Source organism: Somniosus microcephalus, chromosome 16 (genome assembly GCF_052327205.1).
Source record: "Somniosus microcephalus isolate GS21.2 chromosome 16, FLI_Smic_1.0, whole genome shotgun sequence".
NCBI classification, from domain to species: domain Eukaryota; kingdom Metazoa; phylum Chordata; class Chondrichthyes; order Squaliformes; family Somniosidae; genus Somniosus; species Somniosus microcephalus.
The window spans coordinates 74,409,710-74,427,182 of record NC_141002.1 but is presented as its reverse complement, the minus strand read 5'-3'; the positions used below and the strand labels follow the sequence as shown (position 1 = coordinate 74,427,182).

At 51.5% G+C, this 17,473-nt stretch overlaps 1 protein-coding gene across 1 annotated transcript in view; it reads right to left on the bottom strand.

The window, feature by feature from the left end:
• otogl (otogelin-like) overlaps positions 1-17,473 on the bottom strand; it is a 237,127-nt gene that overhangs the window by 22,855 nt on the left and 196,799 nt on the right. The window contains exons 45-47 of the mRNA XM_086009727.1: positions 15,131-15,235; positions 15,000-15,040; positions 1,567-1,630 (exon numbers count right to left, since the gene is read on the bottom strand). Of these exons, the coding sequence (XP_085865853.1) occupies positions 1,567-1,630; positions 15,000-15,040; positions 15,131-15,235 (210 nt within the window). The remainder of the gene's footprint in view (positions 1-1,566; positions 1,631-14,999; positions 15,041-15,130; positions 15,236-17,473) is intronic.

The following is a 17,473-nucleotide window of genomic DNA, read 5'->3' as shown; positions in this document are numbered from 1 at the left end:
ATCCATAAGGCAAGTGCCTTTACAGCACTGCTTGTGGGCCAGGAGGAGCAGTAGTGTTTCCTCGAGGCCCAACAAGTTAAGCCTATTAAACCCCACCCAGCCTATCAATCAGGTTGGTTGTCAGGCGGGGAACCTGGAAAGATATTCAAACACGTCCTAGAGTTAAAACTCCAAAACGTTCGGGAAAACCCACACTTCTGGGTTTCCTGACCATAACTTCTCCCCCCCCCCACTCCAAAACCACGCCACAGTAAATATGGATTCAAATGGGCTGGATTTTCATTGAGGAGTCGGGTAGGAGGCAGGACGACAACTTTTGGGGTTGTAGTCCCGCCTCCATCGAGTTCTAGCCATCCCACACGATTTAGACTTGATTGACCTTGTTGAGCCCACCCAGCAAGAGGTGACATCACAGATTGAAATTTCATCTGTCAAGACCTTTTGACAGATGAAATATCAGAGTTTCACAGCTGTTTGAAGCTGTCAAATACTAACAATCTGTACTCCAAGTTAATTCCTTCCTCTCAGGATGATTTAGAGATCTCCCCGGAACAGAAAGCTGAATGCTGCAATTTTTGACAACTCACAGCCATTCTGCTTTCTGTGCCGGTGAATGAGGGACTCCCGAGACCTGAAGGAAGGAAGGCTGTAAAGGTAAGTAAAGGTTAGTAGAACTTCTTTAAACACTTTACACACCAAACACACTTACCTTTGCACTCATGCACCCATCATTCACCTGGACATCTCGACCCCTCCAAGCCCTTCATCCCAACGGTCCGCCTCCTCTAACTTGGCGTGGTTTGGAGCCGTCGGGAATCCCACACTTCAACATTAAAAATAGGGATTCGGCTAAAAACTGCCTGTTAACTACCTGTTAACAGGCAGCTATTTGGCACTAATCCCCTTCCCGCCTCAGGGAGGTGGGTCCCAGTGCGGGGCGGGTACCCGCCTCCTTTGAAACTGGCATGAAGGCGGGTTGGGTGCGGGATGGGTTCGGGACCCCTGATTTCGGGATTTTAACCCCCCACAAGCCTCCAATCCCGCCTCCACGGCCCAATGAAAATCCTGCCCATTAACTCTGGTTCTCTCTCCACAGATGCTGCATGATCTGCTGAGTGTTTCCACCACTTTCTGTTTTTAATTTCAATATTCACATTGTTTGCTTACAGGGAACTGGAATTTTAGTTATGCACTATGTAAGGAGGAACATTTTAAGACATAAATTCAACTACTCTATACACAAAACTGAAAAATAATCAGGAAACATATCTCAGAAGTTATGATCTGAGGTAGTACTTTGGTGAACTGAAAACTGAGGAACAAGGTTTTATTTTGTACAAGCAATAAATTTTGAAAGCAGGAACAAATTGCAACTAGAAGCAAATGCAGGGTCGCAATGCATTTCACAGCTCGTGTAGTGCAGTACCCTATCTTGGACCATGCAATAAGTAATTGCAAAAGAATGTGCAGTGTTGTTTTAAGAACATTTATTATTCAGCTAAAGCTCATAACTGGACAAAATTAACCAAAAACTACCAAAATACAGCTATAATACAGGGAACTTACTGCAGATAGAACGAGTGCAGCCACAGATATTTTGAAAGCCAGGGTCCTCTGTTGGAACTTCCCCCTAATTTTTGTATTAAATAAAAAACATCATCCAATAAAATTGTAAATTGCTCAAGTTAAAGACAAAGGCCTAGAAATTCAGTATAGCCACTTTTGGGGCGGTAAAGTCGGGCGGCCGCTAAAGTTTGCGCCCGCCGGAAAGTGGAGGCCACTTCGCCGATATTCAGTAGCTTTGGCCAAGGAGTTTGCTCGAGCGCTAAAACTGGCGTTGCACGGCTATCTTTAGGCGCTAAGCCGGCGGTGCAGACTGATACCGCCGAGGCCGGGCGCAGCGCAGGTGCGGTCACGTTTTGATTGACAGCAGACACCCTGGCGCCGGCCAGCTCTTAAAGGGGGAAGGGTCGACTTGGTCTGCTGCCACGCCCTGGATACTGCAGCCCTCCAGCTAGGCCTAAACACTGCTGCTGGAGAGAAATAGCGCCAGGAAGGATGCAGAGGGCCCGTGAGCGAGCTCAGCGCTTCTCTGCCCATGATTTAAAGGTGCTGGTTAGGGCTTTGGAGAAGAGAAGCCATATCTTGTTCCCGGACAGTGGCAAGAAGCCTCCCAAGAGGGTGTACAGGAGAGTCTGGAGGGAAATCGCCCAGAGGGTCACAGCCACCTGCGATGTCCCCAGGACTGGTGTCCAATGCCGGAAAAAGTTTAACGACCTCACTCGGATTGTCAGGGTGAGTACCCTTTCCAGTGTCCTCCTCATCCTTGCATGTGCACCTCACATTATGGGCAAAGGGACCTCAAAGGCCTAATGGCCAGCCCTCATCCAGCAGCTATGGCACTGGCATGAACATCAATTGCACTTTCTGCACTTTACACACTGGCCAAGCTATTCGACCATGGGAGGCAGTGCACACAACAACAGGGCACCACGCTGTACTTAGAGGCCGTCCTTTCTCTTGCAGGCCAAGCTGGCCCAGAATCTGAAGAGCCGGACTGTCACCGGGGGAGGCCGTGCCCAGTTCCAGCAGCTCAGTGACCTGGAGGAGCGCGTGGGTCGAGTCATGGGTGCCCGGGTGATTGGCCCCGTTGCAATTGGAGATGCCGACCCTGTGCTGGGCCCCAATGGTAAGGACATGACCGTTTGGACCTCTCTCGTTCCCCTTGCGCTTCAGATCTACATCCTTTGCCACTGTCCGACCAATGCGCAGAATGCCACCACTCATGCCTCCCTCGCTGACGCCCTGTCCTCACTCTAAAGCTACTCTTCTGCCTTCCTGCTTTCAGCTGGTGAGGAGGAGGTCCCTGAAGCTGCGAGTGTCAGTCCCTCGGAAGAGGAGGACGAGGAGGAGCAAGAGGAAGGCGGCACATCGGGGGAACCCTCATCCGCGCCAGGGGATGGCAATGGAGGGGACACGTCTTCCCTGGAGGAGAGCCAGGGGGAAGTGTTGCAGGGGGGTGTAGCTCCTGTGCCCAGTGGCGTCCAGCCACGCGGGAAGGGTCGGGCAGCTCGGCTGCCTTCTCCCCAGAGGGGGGAAGTGTTGCAGGGGAGTGTAGCTCCTGTGCCCAGTGGCGTGCAGCCACGCAGGAAGGGTCGGGCAGCTCGGCGGCCTTCTCCCCAGAGGGGGGAAGTGTTGCAGGGGAGTGTAGTTGCTGGGCCCAGTGGCGTGCAGCCACGCGGGAAGGGTCGGGCAGCTCGGCGGCCTTCTCCCCAGAGGGGGGAAGTGTTGCAGGGGAGTGTAGTTGCTGGGCCCAGTGGCGTGCAGCCACGCGGGAAGGGTCGGGCAGCTCGGCGGCCTTCTCCCCAGAGGGAGAGTCCGGCCTCCAGTCCGGAGATGGTCCTCGCCCAGGAGGTGCGCCTCCTTGATCAAATGTCCGCGGACTCGGATCGTCAGCACACCGAGTTCATGGGGGTTGTGGCACGGTTGCCTGAGGCCATTGAGTCCGTGGCTCATAGTGTGTCCGATTTCGGGGCCTCACAGGCCAGGGGTTTCGAACAACTCGTGGCAGCACAGGCCAGGGGTCTCGAACAATTCGGGGCATCACAGGACGCGAGTCGGGCACAATTCGGGGCATCACAGGACGCGAGTCGGGCCGAATTCGGGGCATCACAGGACGCGAGTCGGGCCGAATTCAGGGCAGCACAGGACGCGAGTCGGGACGACTTCAGGGCAGCACAGGCAGCGAGTGGACAGTTGATCAGTGGTGCCGTGCAGTCACTGGCTGGTCTGATGCGGGCACAGACCAGGGCAGTACGGGCACTCACTGCTGCCACACTCGCTGTGTCACGCATGCATCGCCAGGGCACCCGCCGCGCTGCAGCAGCACAGCGGTCTGGCCTTCACCAGATTGCTGCGCTTGCTGCAGTGCCAGCCCGGCCGAGTGCCAGTGTCTCTGGCGACCAGCGAGCGCCTGGCATCAGCCAGCTTGCCCCCATTGCTGCAGCCGCCACTGCCACTCCCCCAGCAAAGCTGCGACGAGCTGCTGGAGAGACTGATGCTGCCCAGCCACAGCTGCAGCAGTCAGCAGCCGGCCCCTCGAGGGCCAGAGCTCGTCTAGGCCGACCCCCAAGGGCATCTGCCGTCACGCAATTTGCCCCTCAGGAGCCTTCCCCCAGCCTTGCAACACCCACAGGGCCCAGGTTGAGGCGGAGCAGCAGGTCGGCCAGGGGCCGGAAAAGGCTGGACAAGGACTCGCCCTCTCGGCACACAAAGTAGAGTGTGTTGGCAAATGTTTTTTTATATGGGGGTGCTTGTGCTGTCTATGGGGGGGGTTCTTTTGGTAAGGCCGAGGATGAAGGCCATTTGGATGGACAAGTTTTGTTATTCCTCCCCAGGTTGTGGGAGTGAGATATGTTTTTGACTGTTTTTTGGGGGTGTTGTGTGTTTTTGGGTTTCATGTGGGAAGGGCCCTGAGTTTGTTCAATAAAGCTTTTTCTTTATTCAGCTTGTCCATGTGTGATGTTTCAAGTGGTTGTTGCGTTAACCGGCTGAGGGCTTGCGGAGCGGCTGCATTCATGTGCCTTCATTGCCACAAGCCATTCCCTGACAGGGGGCCTAGAAGTGTCGTTCAATAAGCCGCCGACGGACGGCCCTTGGACCTTGTGGCTCCCTCCTGGGCTGGTACTCCTCCTCCTCCTCCTCCTCCTCCTCCTCATGGTCCTCCTGCTCGTCCTCCTGAGGTGGTGGTCCAACGTGAGGTGGCAGTGCCTGAGTCCTGCGGATAGCCAGGTTGTGCAGCATGCAGCAAACGACGACGAACTGGGAGACTCTATCCGGCGAATACTGCAGAGATCCGCCGGAGCGATCCAGGCAGCGGAACCGTTGCTTGAGGACGCCAATCGTTTGCTCTATGATGTTCCTTGTGGCTTGATGGCTTTCGTTGTATGCCTCCTCAGCAGGGGTCCTGGGCGCGCGGAGCGGGGTCATGAGCCATGTACACAAAGGATAGCCTTTGTCCCCGATAAGCCATCCTCTTGGGGGAGGCTGTGCCTGGAACATGTCAGCCACAGTAGTCTGGCGCGGGATAAATGCATCGTGGCTGCTGCCTGGAAAGCGGGCATTGACAGCTAGGATGCGCTGCCTGTGGTCACACACCAGCTGGAGATTGAGGGAATGGTAGCCCTTCCGGTTGCGGTAATCCTCGGCATTGTCGATAGGTGCCCGCAAAGCCACATGCGTGCAGTCAATGGCGCCCTGCACCATGGGGAAGTCGGCGATCCTCGCAAATCCGACTGCACGCTGCTCCTGCCTCTCTAGGGTCATGGGGAAGGAGATGAATTGGTGTCTCCTTGTGAAAAGGGCATCGGTGACCTGCCGGATGCAGCGATGCACGGCGAACTGGGAGATGTTAGCTATGTCCCCAGCAGCGGCTTGGAAGGAGCCGCTTGCATAAAAGTTCAGAGCCACCGTGACCTTCACTTCCACCGACAGAGACGTCCTGCACATCAGCTGTGGACGCAGATCTCTGTGAAGCAGCTGGCAGATCTCTGCAACCACCTCCCTTCTGAAGCGCAGCCTCTTAACACACTGCGCGGCAGTCATGGTGAGATAGGACACCTGCTGGCGGAATTCCCTGAGTGGGTAAGGCCTACGTTGCCAACGCCTGATGGCCCCTCTGCATCTAGGCATGGCTGCCCCTCTCACACAGCGTCTGCGAGCCCTTCGCACATAATGCTGGAACTGAGGGTTGGAACCCCATGCAGCCCCCATAATATACTTGCAAACAGTGAAATCACAATGAGTCAAATTTCCAAGCTCTGGCCAGAAGCCAAAAATACCTCTCCTATTTTGGCCCAAATCAGTAAGGTCTCTTCCTTGGTCTCTGTCCAGAAATCCGTTACACTAAAGTCATTGCAGCAAAATAGCTGGCCTTTATAGTTCAGTGTAAGTGCCCTTTAATTAGCGCTCCCCGAGGCCCGCAGGGCCTCTGCTGCGTTCCACTTCACAGTTCTTAACAGCGCCACGCCCACATTGGGCGGGCGCCACTGAAGTTCCGGTTTGGGGTGCACAAACGGCGTTGCACGACAAAATGACGTCATAAGTTGCGCGCGCAGCTGAGCGCGCGCATACACTTGGCGTAGGCGCAGATCGTTCTGCGCCCGGCCGCTAAGTGCCTAGCGCTCGAGATCTACTCCTCTTATGGCGCTAACGGCTGGCGAACGCAACTGAATTTCTAGGCCAAAGGCCTAGAAATTCATTATAGCCACTTTTGGGGCGGTAAAGTCGGGTGGCCGCTAAAGTTTGCGCCCGGCGCAAATTCGAGGCCACTTCTCCGATATTCATTAGCTTCGCCCTAAGAGTTTGCTCGAGCGCTAAAACTGGCGATGCACGCCTCTCTTTAGGCGCTAAGCCGGAGGTGCTGAGCGATACCGCCGAGGCCGGGCGCAGCGCAGGTGCGGCCATTTCTTGATTGACAGCAGACACCCTGGCGCCGGCCAGCTCTTAAGGGGGAAGGGTCGACTTGGTCTGCTGCCACGACCTGGATAGTGGAGCCCTGCAGCTAGGCCTGAACACTGCTGCTGGACTCAAAGAGCGCCTGAAACCATGGAGAAGGCCCGTGAACGAGCGCAGCGCTTCTCAGAGCATGATCTGAGGGTGCTGGTTGGTGCTGTGGAGAAGAGATGCCATATTTTGTTTCTGGACAATGGCAGGAAGCCGCCGGCCCGCCTCTACCGGAAAGCCTGGAGGCATGTCGCCAGCAAGGTGACATCCAACAGCGAGGTCCCCAGGAGCGGTGTCCAATGCCGCAAAAAGCTTAATGACCTCGCCAGGATTGTCAGGGTGAGTACCCTTTCCAGTGTCCTCCTCATCCTTGCATGTGCACCTCACATTATGGGCAAAGGGACCTGAAAGCCCTAATGGCCAGCCCTCATGCAGCAGCTATGGGACAGTCATGAACATCAATTGCACATTCTGCACTTAACACACTGGCCAGGCTATTCGACCATGGGAGGCAGTGCACACAAGATCAGGGCTACACACTGGCCAGGCTATTCGACCATGGGAGGCAGTGCACACAAGATCAGGGCTACACACTGGCCAGGCAATTCGACCATGGGAGGCAGTGCACACAAGATGAGGGCTACACACTGTACTTAGAGGCCGTCCTTTCTCTTGCAGGCCAAGCTGGCCAATAATAAGAGGAGCCGGACTGAGACCGGGGAGGCGGACCCCAGATCCAGCCGCTCACCGAGCTGCAACATCGCGTGGAGCGCATCATGGGTGGCCGGGTGATTGGCCCCGTTGCATCTGGAGATGCCGACCCTGTTCTGGGCACCAATGGTAAGGACATCACCTTTTGGACCTCTCTCGTCCCACTTGCGCATCAGATCTACATCCTTTGCCACTGTCCGACCAATGCGCTGAATGCCACCACTCATGCATCCCTCGCTGATGCCCTCTCCTCACTCTAAAGCTACTCTTGTGCCTTCCTGCTTTCAGATGGTGAGGAGGAGGTCCCTGAAGTTGCCAGTGACAGCCCCTCAGAAGAGGAGGAGGAGGAGGAGCAAGAGGAAGGCGGCCCATCAGGGGAACCCTCAGCCGCGACAAGACATGCCAATGTAGGGGACACGTCTTCCCTGGAGGGGAGCGTGGGGGAAGTGTCGGAGGGGAGGGTAGCCCCTGGGGCCAGCGGCCTGCAGAAACGCGGGAGGGGGGTGGTAGCTCAGCGGCCTTCTCCCCAGAGGGGGGAATGGTCGGAGGGGAGTCCAATTGCTGGGCCCAGCGGCGTCCAGCAACGCAGGAAGGGTCGGCCAGCTCGGCGGCCTTCTCCCCAGAGGGGGAGTCCGGCCTCCAGTCCGGAGACAGCCAACGCCGAGGAGATGCGCCGCCTCGAGGACTTGTCCGCGGACTCGGAGCGCCGGCACACGGAGCTCATGGGGGTAGTGGCACGGTTGCCTGAGGCCATCGAGTCCCTGTCTCGGAGTGTGACCGACTTCGGGGCCTCACAGGCCACCAGTCGGGCGGAATTCGGGGCAGCTCAGGCAGCGAGTGGGCAGGTGATCAGTGGTGCCGTGCAGTCACTGGGTGCGCTGATGCGGTCACTGAACAGGTCAACACGGGCACTCACTGCTGCCACACTCGCTGTGTCAGCCAGGCATCGCCAGGGCACCCGGCACGCTGCAGCAGCACAGCGGTCTGTCCCTCGGCAGATTGGTGCGCATGCTGCAGTGCTGGCCCGGGCGAGTGCCAGTGTCTCAGGGGACCAGCGAGCGCCTGCCATCCGCCAGCTTGCCCCCATTCCTCCAGCCGCCACTGCCACTCCCCCAGTGGAGCTGCCAGGAGCTGCTGCAGCGACTGATGCTGGCCAGCCACAGCTGCAGCATTCAAGAGCTGGCCCCTCGACGGCCAGACCTCGTCTAGGCCGACCCCCAAGGGCATCTGCCGTCACGACATGTGCCCCTCAGGAGCCTGCCCCCAGCCTTGCAGCAGCCAATGGCCTCACTTTGAGGAGGAGCAGCAGGGCGTGCAGGGGCCGCCAAAGTTGGCGGACGGCATCGCCCTCGCGGGCCACTAAGTAGAGGGTGTGTCCAAATGTTGTGTTTTTTGGAATGTTTGCTTTGTGTAGGCCGACGATGAAGGCCATTTTTGTTTACATCTTTTGTTAATGCTCCCCGGGTTGTGGGAGTGAGTCATGTGTGTGAGTGTTTTTTGGGGGTTTCGTCTGTTTTTGGTTTTCATGTGGGAAGGGCCCTGAGTTTGTACAATAAACCATTTTATTTATTCACATTGTCCATGTTTGATCTTTGAAGTGTTTGTTGCCTTAACCGGCTGAGGGCTTGCGGAGCGGCTGCAATCATGTTCTTTCATTGGCACAAGCCATTCCCTGACAGGGGGCCTAGAAGTGACGGTCAATAAGCCGCCGACGGGCGGCCCTTGGACCTTCTGCCTCCCTCCTGGGCTGGTACTCCTCGTCCTCCTCCTCCTCCTGCTCCTCCTCCTGAGGTGGTGGTCCAACGTGAGGTGACAGTGCCTGAGTCCTGCGGATAGCCAGGTTGTGCAGCATGCAGCAAACGACGACGAATTGGGAGACTCGCTCCTGCGAATACTGGAGGGCTCCCCCGGAGCGATCCAGACAGCGGAACCGTTGCTTGAGGACGCCGATTGTTTGTTCTATGATGTTCCTAGTCGCTTGATGGCTCTCGTTGTATGCCTCTTCAGCAGGGGTCGTGGGCGCGCGGAGCGGGGTCATGAGCCAGGTACACAAAGGATAGCCTTTGTCCCCGATAAGCCATCCTCTTGGGTGAGGCTGTGCCTGGAACATGTCAGCCACAGTTGTCTGTCGCAGGATAAAGGCATCGTGGCTGCTGCCTGGAAAGCGGGCATTGACAGCTAGGATGCGCTGCCTGTGGTCGCACACCAGCTGTACGTTGAGGGAATGGTAGCCCTTCCGGTTGTGGTAATCCTCGGCATGCTCCAGAGGTGTCCGCAAAGCCACATGCGTGCAGTCAATGGCGCCCTGCACCATGGGGAAGCCCGCTATTCTTGCAAATCCCACTGCACGCTGCTGCTGCTTGTCCAGGGTCATGGGGAAGGAGATGAATTGATGTCTCCTTCTGAAAAGGGCATTGGTCACCTGGCGGATGCAGCAATGCACGGCGAACTGGGAGATGTTAGCGATGTCCCCAGCAGCAGATTGTAAGGAGCCGGTGGCATAGAAGTTGAGAGCCACTGTCACCTTCACTGCCACCGACAGAGACGTCCTGCGCATCAGCTGTGGACGCAGATCTCTGTGCAGCAGCTGGCAGATGTCTGCAACCACCTCCCTTCTGAATCGCAGCCTCCTAACACACTGCGCGGCAGACATGGTCAGATAGGAGTACTACTGGCGGTATACCCTGGGTGGGTAAGGCCTCCCTTGGCGACGCCTGTTGCCCCCTCTGTGTCTAGCCAGGGCTGCCACTCTCTCACGGCGTCTGTAAGCCCTTCCGGCATAAGGCTGAAACTCAGCGTTGGCACCCAATGCAGCCCCCATTATATGCTGGCAAACACTGAGCTCTCAATGAAGGCAAAGATAATTGGTAAGCTCTGGCCTCAGCCAAAAATACCTGTCCTAGTGTTGGGCCAAAGCAGTAAGCTCTCCTCCTTGGTCTCTCTCCAAAAAACCGTTGCACAAGAGTGAATGCTGCAAAATGGCTGGCCTTTATAGTGCAGGGTAAGTGCCCTTTAATTTGCACTCCCCGCGGCCCGCCTCAGCTGTGTACTGTTCCACTTCACAGTCGTTCAGGCCGCCCGGCGCACAATGGGGCGGCGCGAGTGAAGTTCCGGTTCGGGGCGCACAAAGGGCGTTGCACTAGGAAATGACGTCATGATCTGCGCGCGCAGCAGGGCGCGCGCTAAGACTTTGCGCCGGTGCTAAATGTCTACTGAAGTTGGGGCGAGGCGCAGATCGCGCTGCGCCCGGGCGCTAAGCGCCTAGCGCTCGAGATCTACTCCTCCTAAGGCGCTAACGGCTGGCGCGCCCAACTGAATTTCTAGGCCAAAATTTATAACTACTACAAAAAAACTTGCAAGAAATAAACATTACAAAAAATAACTGGCAGACTATTGCATCATAGTGATATTATTGGTTGAAAAAGTGATCATTAAGGTGTGATAAAATATACAACCCAAGAACAACTTCAGTAATTATGTTGCTTTGTAAACGGATTGTAAAAGCTTCTATAGGTATGTGAAAAGGAAAAGACTGGTGAAGGTAAATGTAGGTCCTTTACAGTCAGAGACGGGAGAATTTATAATGGGGAATGAGGAAATGGCAGTGAAATTAAATAAATACTTTGTTTCTGTCTTCACGGAGGAAGACACAAAAAACCTCCCAGAAATACAAGAAAACCAAGGGTGTGGTGAGAATGAGGAACTTAAGGAAATTATTATTAGTAAAAAAAACAGTACTAGCAAAATTAATGGGACTAAAAGTCGATAAATCCCAAGGACCGGATGACCTACATCCTAGGGTTTTGAAAGAGGTGGCCATTGGAATAGTGGATGCTTTGGTTGTCATCTTCCAAAATTCTATAGATTCTGGAACGGTTCCTGCAGATTGGAGGATAGCAAATGTAACCCCACTATTTAAGAAAGGAGGGAGAGAGAAAACGGGGAACTACAGACCTGTTAGCCTCACATCAGTAGTTGGGAAAATGCTGGAATCTATCATAAAGGATGCAATAACTGGGCACTTAGAAACTAATAGTAAGATTGGGCAGAGTCAACATGGATTTATGAAAGGGAAATCCTGTTTGGCAAACCTATTGGAGTTCTTTGAGGGTGTAACTAGTGGAGTAGACAAAGCAGAACCGGTAGATGTGGTGTATTTGGATTTTCAGAAGGCCTTCGATAAGGTCCCACACAAGAGGTTGGTGAACAAAATTAGGGCACATGGAATTGGGGGTAATATACTAGCATGGATTGAGAAGTGGTTAACAGACAGAAAACAAAGAGTAGGGATAAACAGGTCTTTTTCAGGACGGCAGGCTGTGACTAGTGGGGTACCGCAAGGATCATAGAGTCATAGATTTATACAGCACAGAAAGAGACCCTTCGGCCCATTGTGTCCACACCGGCCATCAAGCCCTATCTATTCTAATCCCATTTTCCAGCACTTGGTCCGTAGCCTTGTATGCTATGGCATTTCAAGTGCTCATCTAAATGCTTCTTGAATGTTGTGCGGGTTCCTGCCTCTACCACCCTTTCAGACAGTGAGTTCCAGATTCCAAACACCCTCTGGGTGAAAAAGTTTTTCCTCAAATCCCCTCTAAACCTCCTGCCCCTTACCTTGAAACTATGCCCCCTGGTTATTGACCCCTCTACTAAGGGGAAAAGTTCCTTTCTATCTACCCTATCTATGCCCCTCATAATTTAGTACACCTCAATCAGGTCCCCCTCAGCCTTCTCTGCTCTAAGGAAAACAACCCCAGCCTGTCCAGTCTCCCTTCATAGCTGAAGCGCTCCAGTCCAAGTAACATCCTGGTGAATCTCCTCTGCACCCTCTCCAATACAATCACATCCTTTCTATAGTGTGGCGACCAGAACTGCACACAGTATTCCAGCTGTGGCCTAACTAGCGTTTTGTACAGCTCCATCATAACCTCCCTGCTCTTATATTCTATGCCTCGGCTAATGAAGGCAAGTATCCCATATGCCTTTTTAACCACCTTATCTACCACCCTTTCAGGCAGTGAGTTCCAGATTCCAACCACCCTCTGGGTGAAAATGTTTTTCCTCAAATCCCCTCTAAACCTCCTGCCCCTTACCTTGAAACTATGCCCCCTGGTTATTGACCCCTCTACTAAAGGGGGAAAATTCCTTTCTATAGATCCGTGCTTGGCCCCAGCTATTCACAATCTATATCAATGATTGGATCGGGTGGATGCAGGGAGGATGTTCCAGATGATGGGTGAAACTAGAACTAGGGGGCATAGTCTTAGAATAAGGGGCTGCTCTTTCAAAACTGAGATGAGGAGGAACTACTTCACTCAGAGGGTGGTAGGTCCATGGAATATGCTGCCCCAAAAAGCTGTCGAAGCTACATCATTACATAAATTTAAAACAGAAATAGACAGTTTCCTAGTAGAAAAGGGAATTAAGGGTTACGGGGAGCGGGCAGGAATTTGGACATGAGTCTAGGTTCGGATAGGTCATGGCCCTGTGGGTAGCGGAGCGGGCCCAGGGGCCGTGTAGCCTGATCCTGCTCCTATTTCGTGTGTCTAATGCTGTTAGATTCAGGAGATAGTCCTGTCATAGTGGATTGGCGGTTAGGATCAGATCAGCCATGATCTTATTGAATGGCGGAGCAGGCTCGAGGGGCCAATTGGCCTACTCCTGCTCCTATTTCTTATGTTCTTATGTTCTTATGATTTGGATGAGGGGACTAAATGTAACATTTCCAAATTTGCTGATGATACAAAGTTAGGTGGCAGTGTCAGTTGTGAAGAGAATGTGAAGAGGCTTCAAGGGGATCTCGACAGGCTCAGTGAGTGGGCGAGAACATGGCAGATGGAATATAATGTGGATAAACGTGAATTATCCACTTTGGTAGAAAAAACAGAAAGGCAGAGTATTTCCTAAATGGTGAAAGATTGGGGAATGCAGATGCTCAAAGGGACCTGGGTGTCCTTGTACATGAGTCACTGAAAGTGAATGTGCAGGTGCAGCAAGCCATTACGAAGGCAAATGGTATGCTGGCCTTCATTACAAGAGGATTTGAGTACAGGAGTAAAGAAGTCTTACTCCAATTATATAGGGCCTTGGTGAGACCACACCTGGAGTACTGTGTACAATTTTGGTCTCCTTACCTAAGGAAGGATATACTTGCCATAGAGGGAGTGCAACGAAGGTTCACGAGATTGATTCCTGGGATGGCGGGACTGTCGTATGAGAAGAGATTGAGTAAACTAGGCCTGTATTCTCTTGAATTCAGAAGAATGAGAGGGGATCTCATTGAAGCATACAAAATTATTACAGGGCTTGATAAGGTGGACGCTGGGAGAATGTTTCCCTTGGCTGGGGAATCTAGAACCAGGGGCCACAGCCTCAGGATAAAGGGTAGGCCATTCAGGGCTGAGATGAGAAGAAATTTCTTCACACAGAGGGTGGTGAATCTTTGGAATTCTCTGGCCCAGAGGGCTATGGAGGCTCAGTCATTGGGTATATTCAAAACAGAAGTCGATAGATTTCTGACTAGTAATGGCATCAAGGGATATGGCGATAGGGCCAGTGAATGGAGTTGAGGCAGAAGATCAGCCATGATCTCATGATATGGCGGAGCAGGCTCGAAGGGACGAATGGCCTACTCCTGCTCCTATTTCTTATGTTCTTATGTTCTTGCTGATAACAATCATGATGATAAATGTTCCAGTAGTTTCTATCCTGAACAAAATTCTCAGTAATTAAAGCCCTACAACATTTAATCATCTATCAGCCTCTTATCAGATGTAAAACACACTGGAATGTTTATTATAACCATCATTTAGAGTGCAGTTATACTGCATTGCGTCAATGCAAGGTGTTTGCAGCTGAACGTTGATATGAAATGTAGTTGTGTCCTGGCCTGTACCTAACCACGTTGTAGCCAAACAGTGTGATAATGGCCTATTAAAAGGTGTCTCACATCACTTAAGTTTGCACCCAAAGGACAGCATAAGCTTATCTCCAATAATCAGTTGACAGCCTCTTGAAGTCAGCCCTGCGGAATTGCTAAAATCAATACAGAACCTGTTCTTGTGCTAGTGAGTGGAGCACGTGTTAAATGTAATACCTGGTGCTCTATTAACTAGCTGGTGTTACATTCAGAATGCACTCCACTCACCAGTACAGGAGCCCATGTAAACAGGAAAGCTTTCCAATGATTTTGAAGTTGGCAGCTGTGCTGTGATCAAGTGCTCCAGAGGCTGCCAGGAAGGACAACTGAGGTGAGTGCATGCTTTCGTTATACTTACCTCTATGGCTGGAGGCATGGTGGGGGGGGGGGGGGAGCATAATTCAGCTAATTTTTGTGGGTCTGTGCAAAGAGAAACTTGAGCCAGCAGATCAACTGAAAGATCAGCTGTTCCAGCATCAGCTACTTTACCAGCTAGACCAGAACAATAGATGAGAGTGAAGTGCCGGCAGTGCCCATTCCTGCTGGGCTCCCATTATTGGCGGAGAGGTACAGTAAGGCTCCTCTCTAATTAATAAGATTCAGTATGTATTTATTGGGAAACTATTATTGTAAGTTGACAACCATAGCAACTGTAATAGACTCATTCTGGGAACTAATTAGATGTTTTCAGCATTTATATTATTCGCATTACAAATTTCATCTTCTTAAATTCTAAATGTGGACATATTAAAAGGATGCATTGCAGCCACCCTTTTATATCCTTCTCGTTTTGAGGCACATATTAGTGTCAGACTAGGTTCTAGATTACAATACACTGATTTACATTGCTAAATTAACATACCACTTTACATGACATAATGGTAGTGTTGTCACAGCTGCAGTCTGTAAAAGAAGAAAAAAAAACTTAAATTAACAGAAACAGTTTTGATTTATTCAAAATATTGTTTTTAGTTATATATAATTCACAGTTACCACATTGCCAATCCGGACAGCAGGCTCCTGAAACAAGTCTCTTTACTAGTTTAGTTCCAACTGCACAACTCTTGTCAGGAGCAGGACACAAATTTTCATCGCAGACTGCAGTGAAGGATAAAATAGGAAAAACAAAAACAATTTCAAAATATTATATTTAGTAAGATTTAAATTGACGAAGGTAGACTTAACGAATTGTTGCTCAGTTCAAGTCAGCAGCTACTTTTCTCTCAAAATTTCAGGGTAAAATAGATTGAAACAAAAGACAACAGGAGCCAACAATGCAAAACTTATTATTTTAAATATTTGGGGGAATAGTTTCAATGGCACCATACACTACGCAAATACTTTTGTCAGAAGAACTTTCTTAAATTGATTATCCTACAGTGGAAGCACCTAGTAAAAGAATGAGCAGAGGCAAAAGAATATCAATAGAAATAAGGAGGCATTAGGAAAAAAGAGACATGTACAGAAAAGGAGATGGAAAGGAGAAAGAGCGAGATCAAGTTCACAAAATACAGCTGAAGAGAGGGAGACCCAGAAATACAGAAACATGTGCAGAATACTTGCCTGCAACTGGTACGCAACTCATCCCATCACCATCCATTTCTTCCAATACTCACTTCTTCCAATCTTTTAGTCACTCCTTCCTCATACAACTGCAACACCCACTAGATTCCCTCTCTCCATCACACGATCCCTGGCACCGTCACACATACTTCTTTCTCCCTCCACTCTTTCTCTGCTTTTTTTCCTAATCCATTCTTGTATATCCCTTGGCATCCAGGGTTCCCTGGGCTTGTTGGTCCCACCCTTGACCTTTACGGGAACATGTTGGCGTTGTACTCTCTCTATTTCCTTTCTGAAAGACTCCCACTGCTCTGATGTGGATTTTCCTACAAGTAGCTGATCCCAGTCCACTTTGGCCAGATCCTGCCTTATCATATTAAAATCGACCTTCCCCCAATTTAGAACCTTTATTTCCGGTCCATCTTTGTCCTTTTCCATGACTACCTTAAATCTCACTTAATTATGGTCACTGTCACCAAAATGCTCTCCTACTGACACTTCTATCACTTGCCCGGCTACATTCCCTAGAATTAGGTCCAGTAAGGACTTTCTACATGCTGGCTCAAAAAGCTCTCCTGGATGCACTTTAAGATTTCCGCACCCTCTAAGCCTTTCACACTCTGACTATCCCAGTTAATATTGGGGAAGTTGAAATCCCCCCTACTATTATTACCCTATTATTTCTATACTTCTCTGAAATTTGCCTACATATCTGTTCCTCTATCTCCCCCTGACTGTTTGGGGGCCTATAGTACACTCCCAGCAAACTGCTTGCCCCCTTTTTGTTTTTAAGTTCTACCCATATGGCCTCATTAGAGGAACCTGCTAAGATATCATCCCTCCTTACAGCAGTAATTGACTCCTTGATTAATATTGCGACACCCCCTCCTCTTTTACACCCCCCTCTGTCTCGCCTGAAGATTCTATACCCCGGAATATTGAGCTGCCAGTCCTGCCCCTCCCTCAACCATGTCTCTGTGATAGCAACAATATCATACTCCCATGTGTTCATCAACACCTTCAATTCATCTGCCTTACTCGCAAGACTCCTTGCATTAAAATAAATGCCATCCAGCCTTGCCATACTCCATTGTGCCGTTACATATTTGCCCTGCCTTCCAGACTGACTTGTTTTTTCCTCTATGTTTGGCTGTGCATCACCCACTACTATAGCTCCACTCCATATCCCATCCCCCTGCCAAGTTAGTTTAAACCCCCCCCCCAACAGTACTAGCAAACCTCCCTGCAAGGATGTTGGTCCCGTACCGGTTCAGGTGCAACCTGTCCGACTTCTACAGGTCCCACCTTCCCAGAAGCAGACCCAGTGATCCAGGAAACTAAAGCCCTCCCTCCTGCACCAACTCTTTAGCCACGCATTCATCTGCTCTATCCTCCTATTCCGATACTCACTAGCACGTGGCACCGGGAGTAATCCAGAGATTACAACCTTTGAGGTCCTGCTTTTTAATCTGCTACCTAGCTCCCTAAATTCTTGTTGCAGGACCTCATCCCTCTTTCTACCCATGTCGTTGGTACCAATGTGAACCACGACCTCTGACTGTTCGCCCTCCCCCTTCAGAATTCCCTGCAGCCATTCAGTGACATCCTTGACCCTGGCACCAGGGAAGCAACATACCATCCTGGAGTCACGTCTGCGGCCTCAGAAACATCTATCTGTTCCCCTTACAATAGAATCCCCTATCACTATTGCTCTCCCCACTCTTTTTCCTCCCCTCCTGTGCAGCTGAGCCACTTGTAGTGCCACGGACTTGG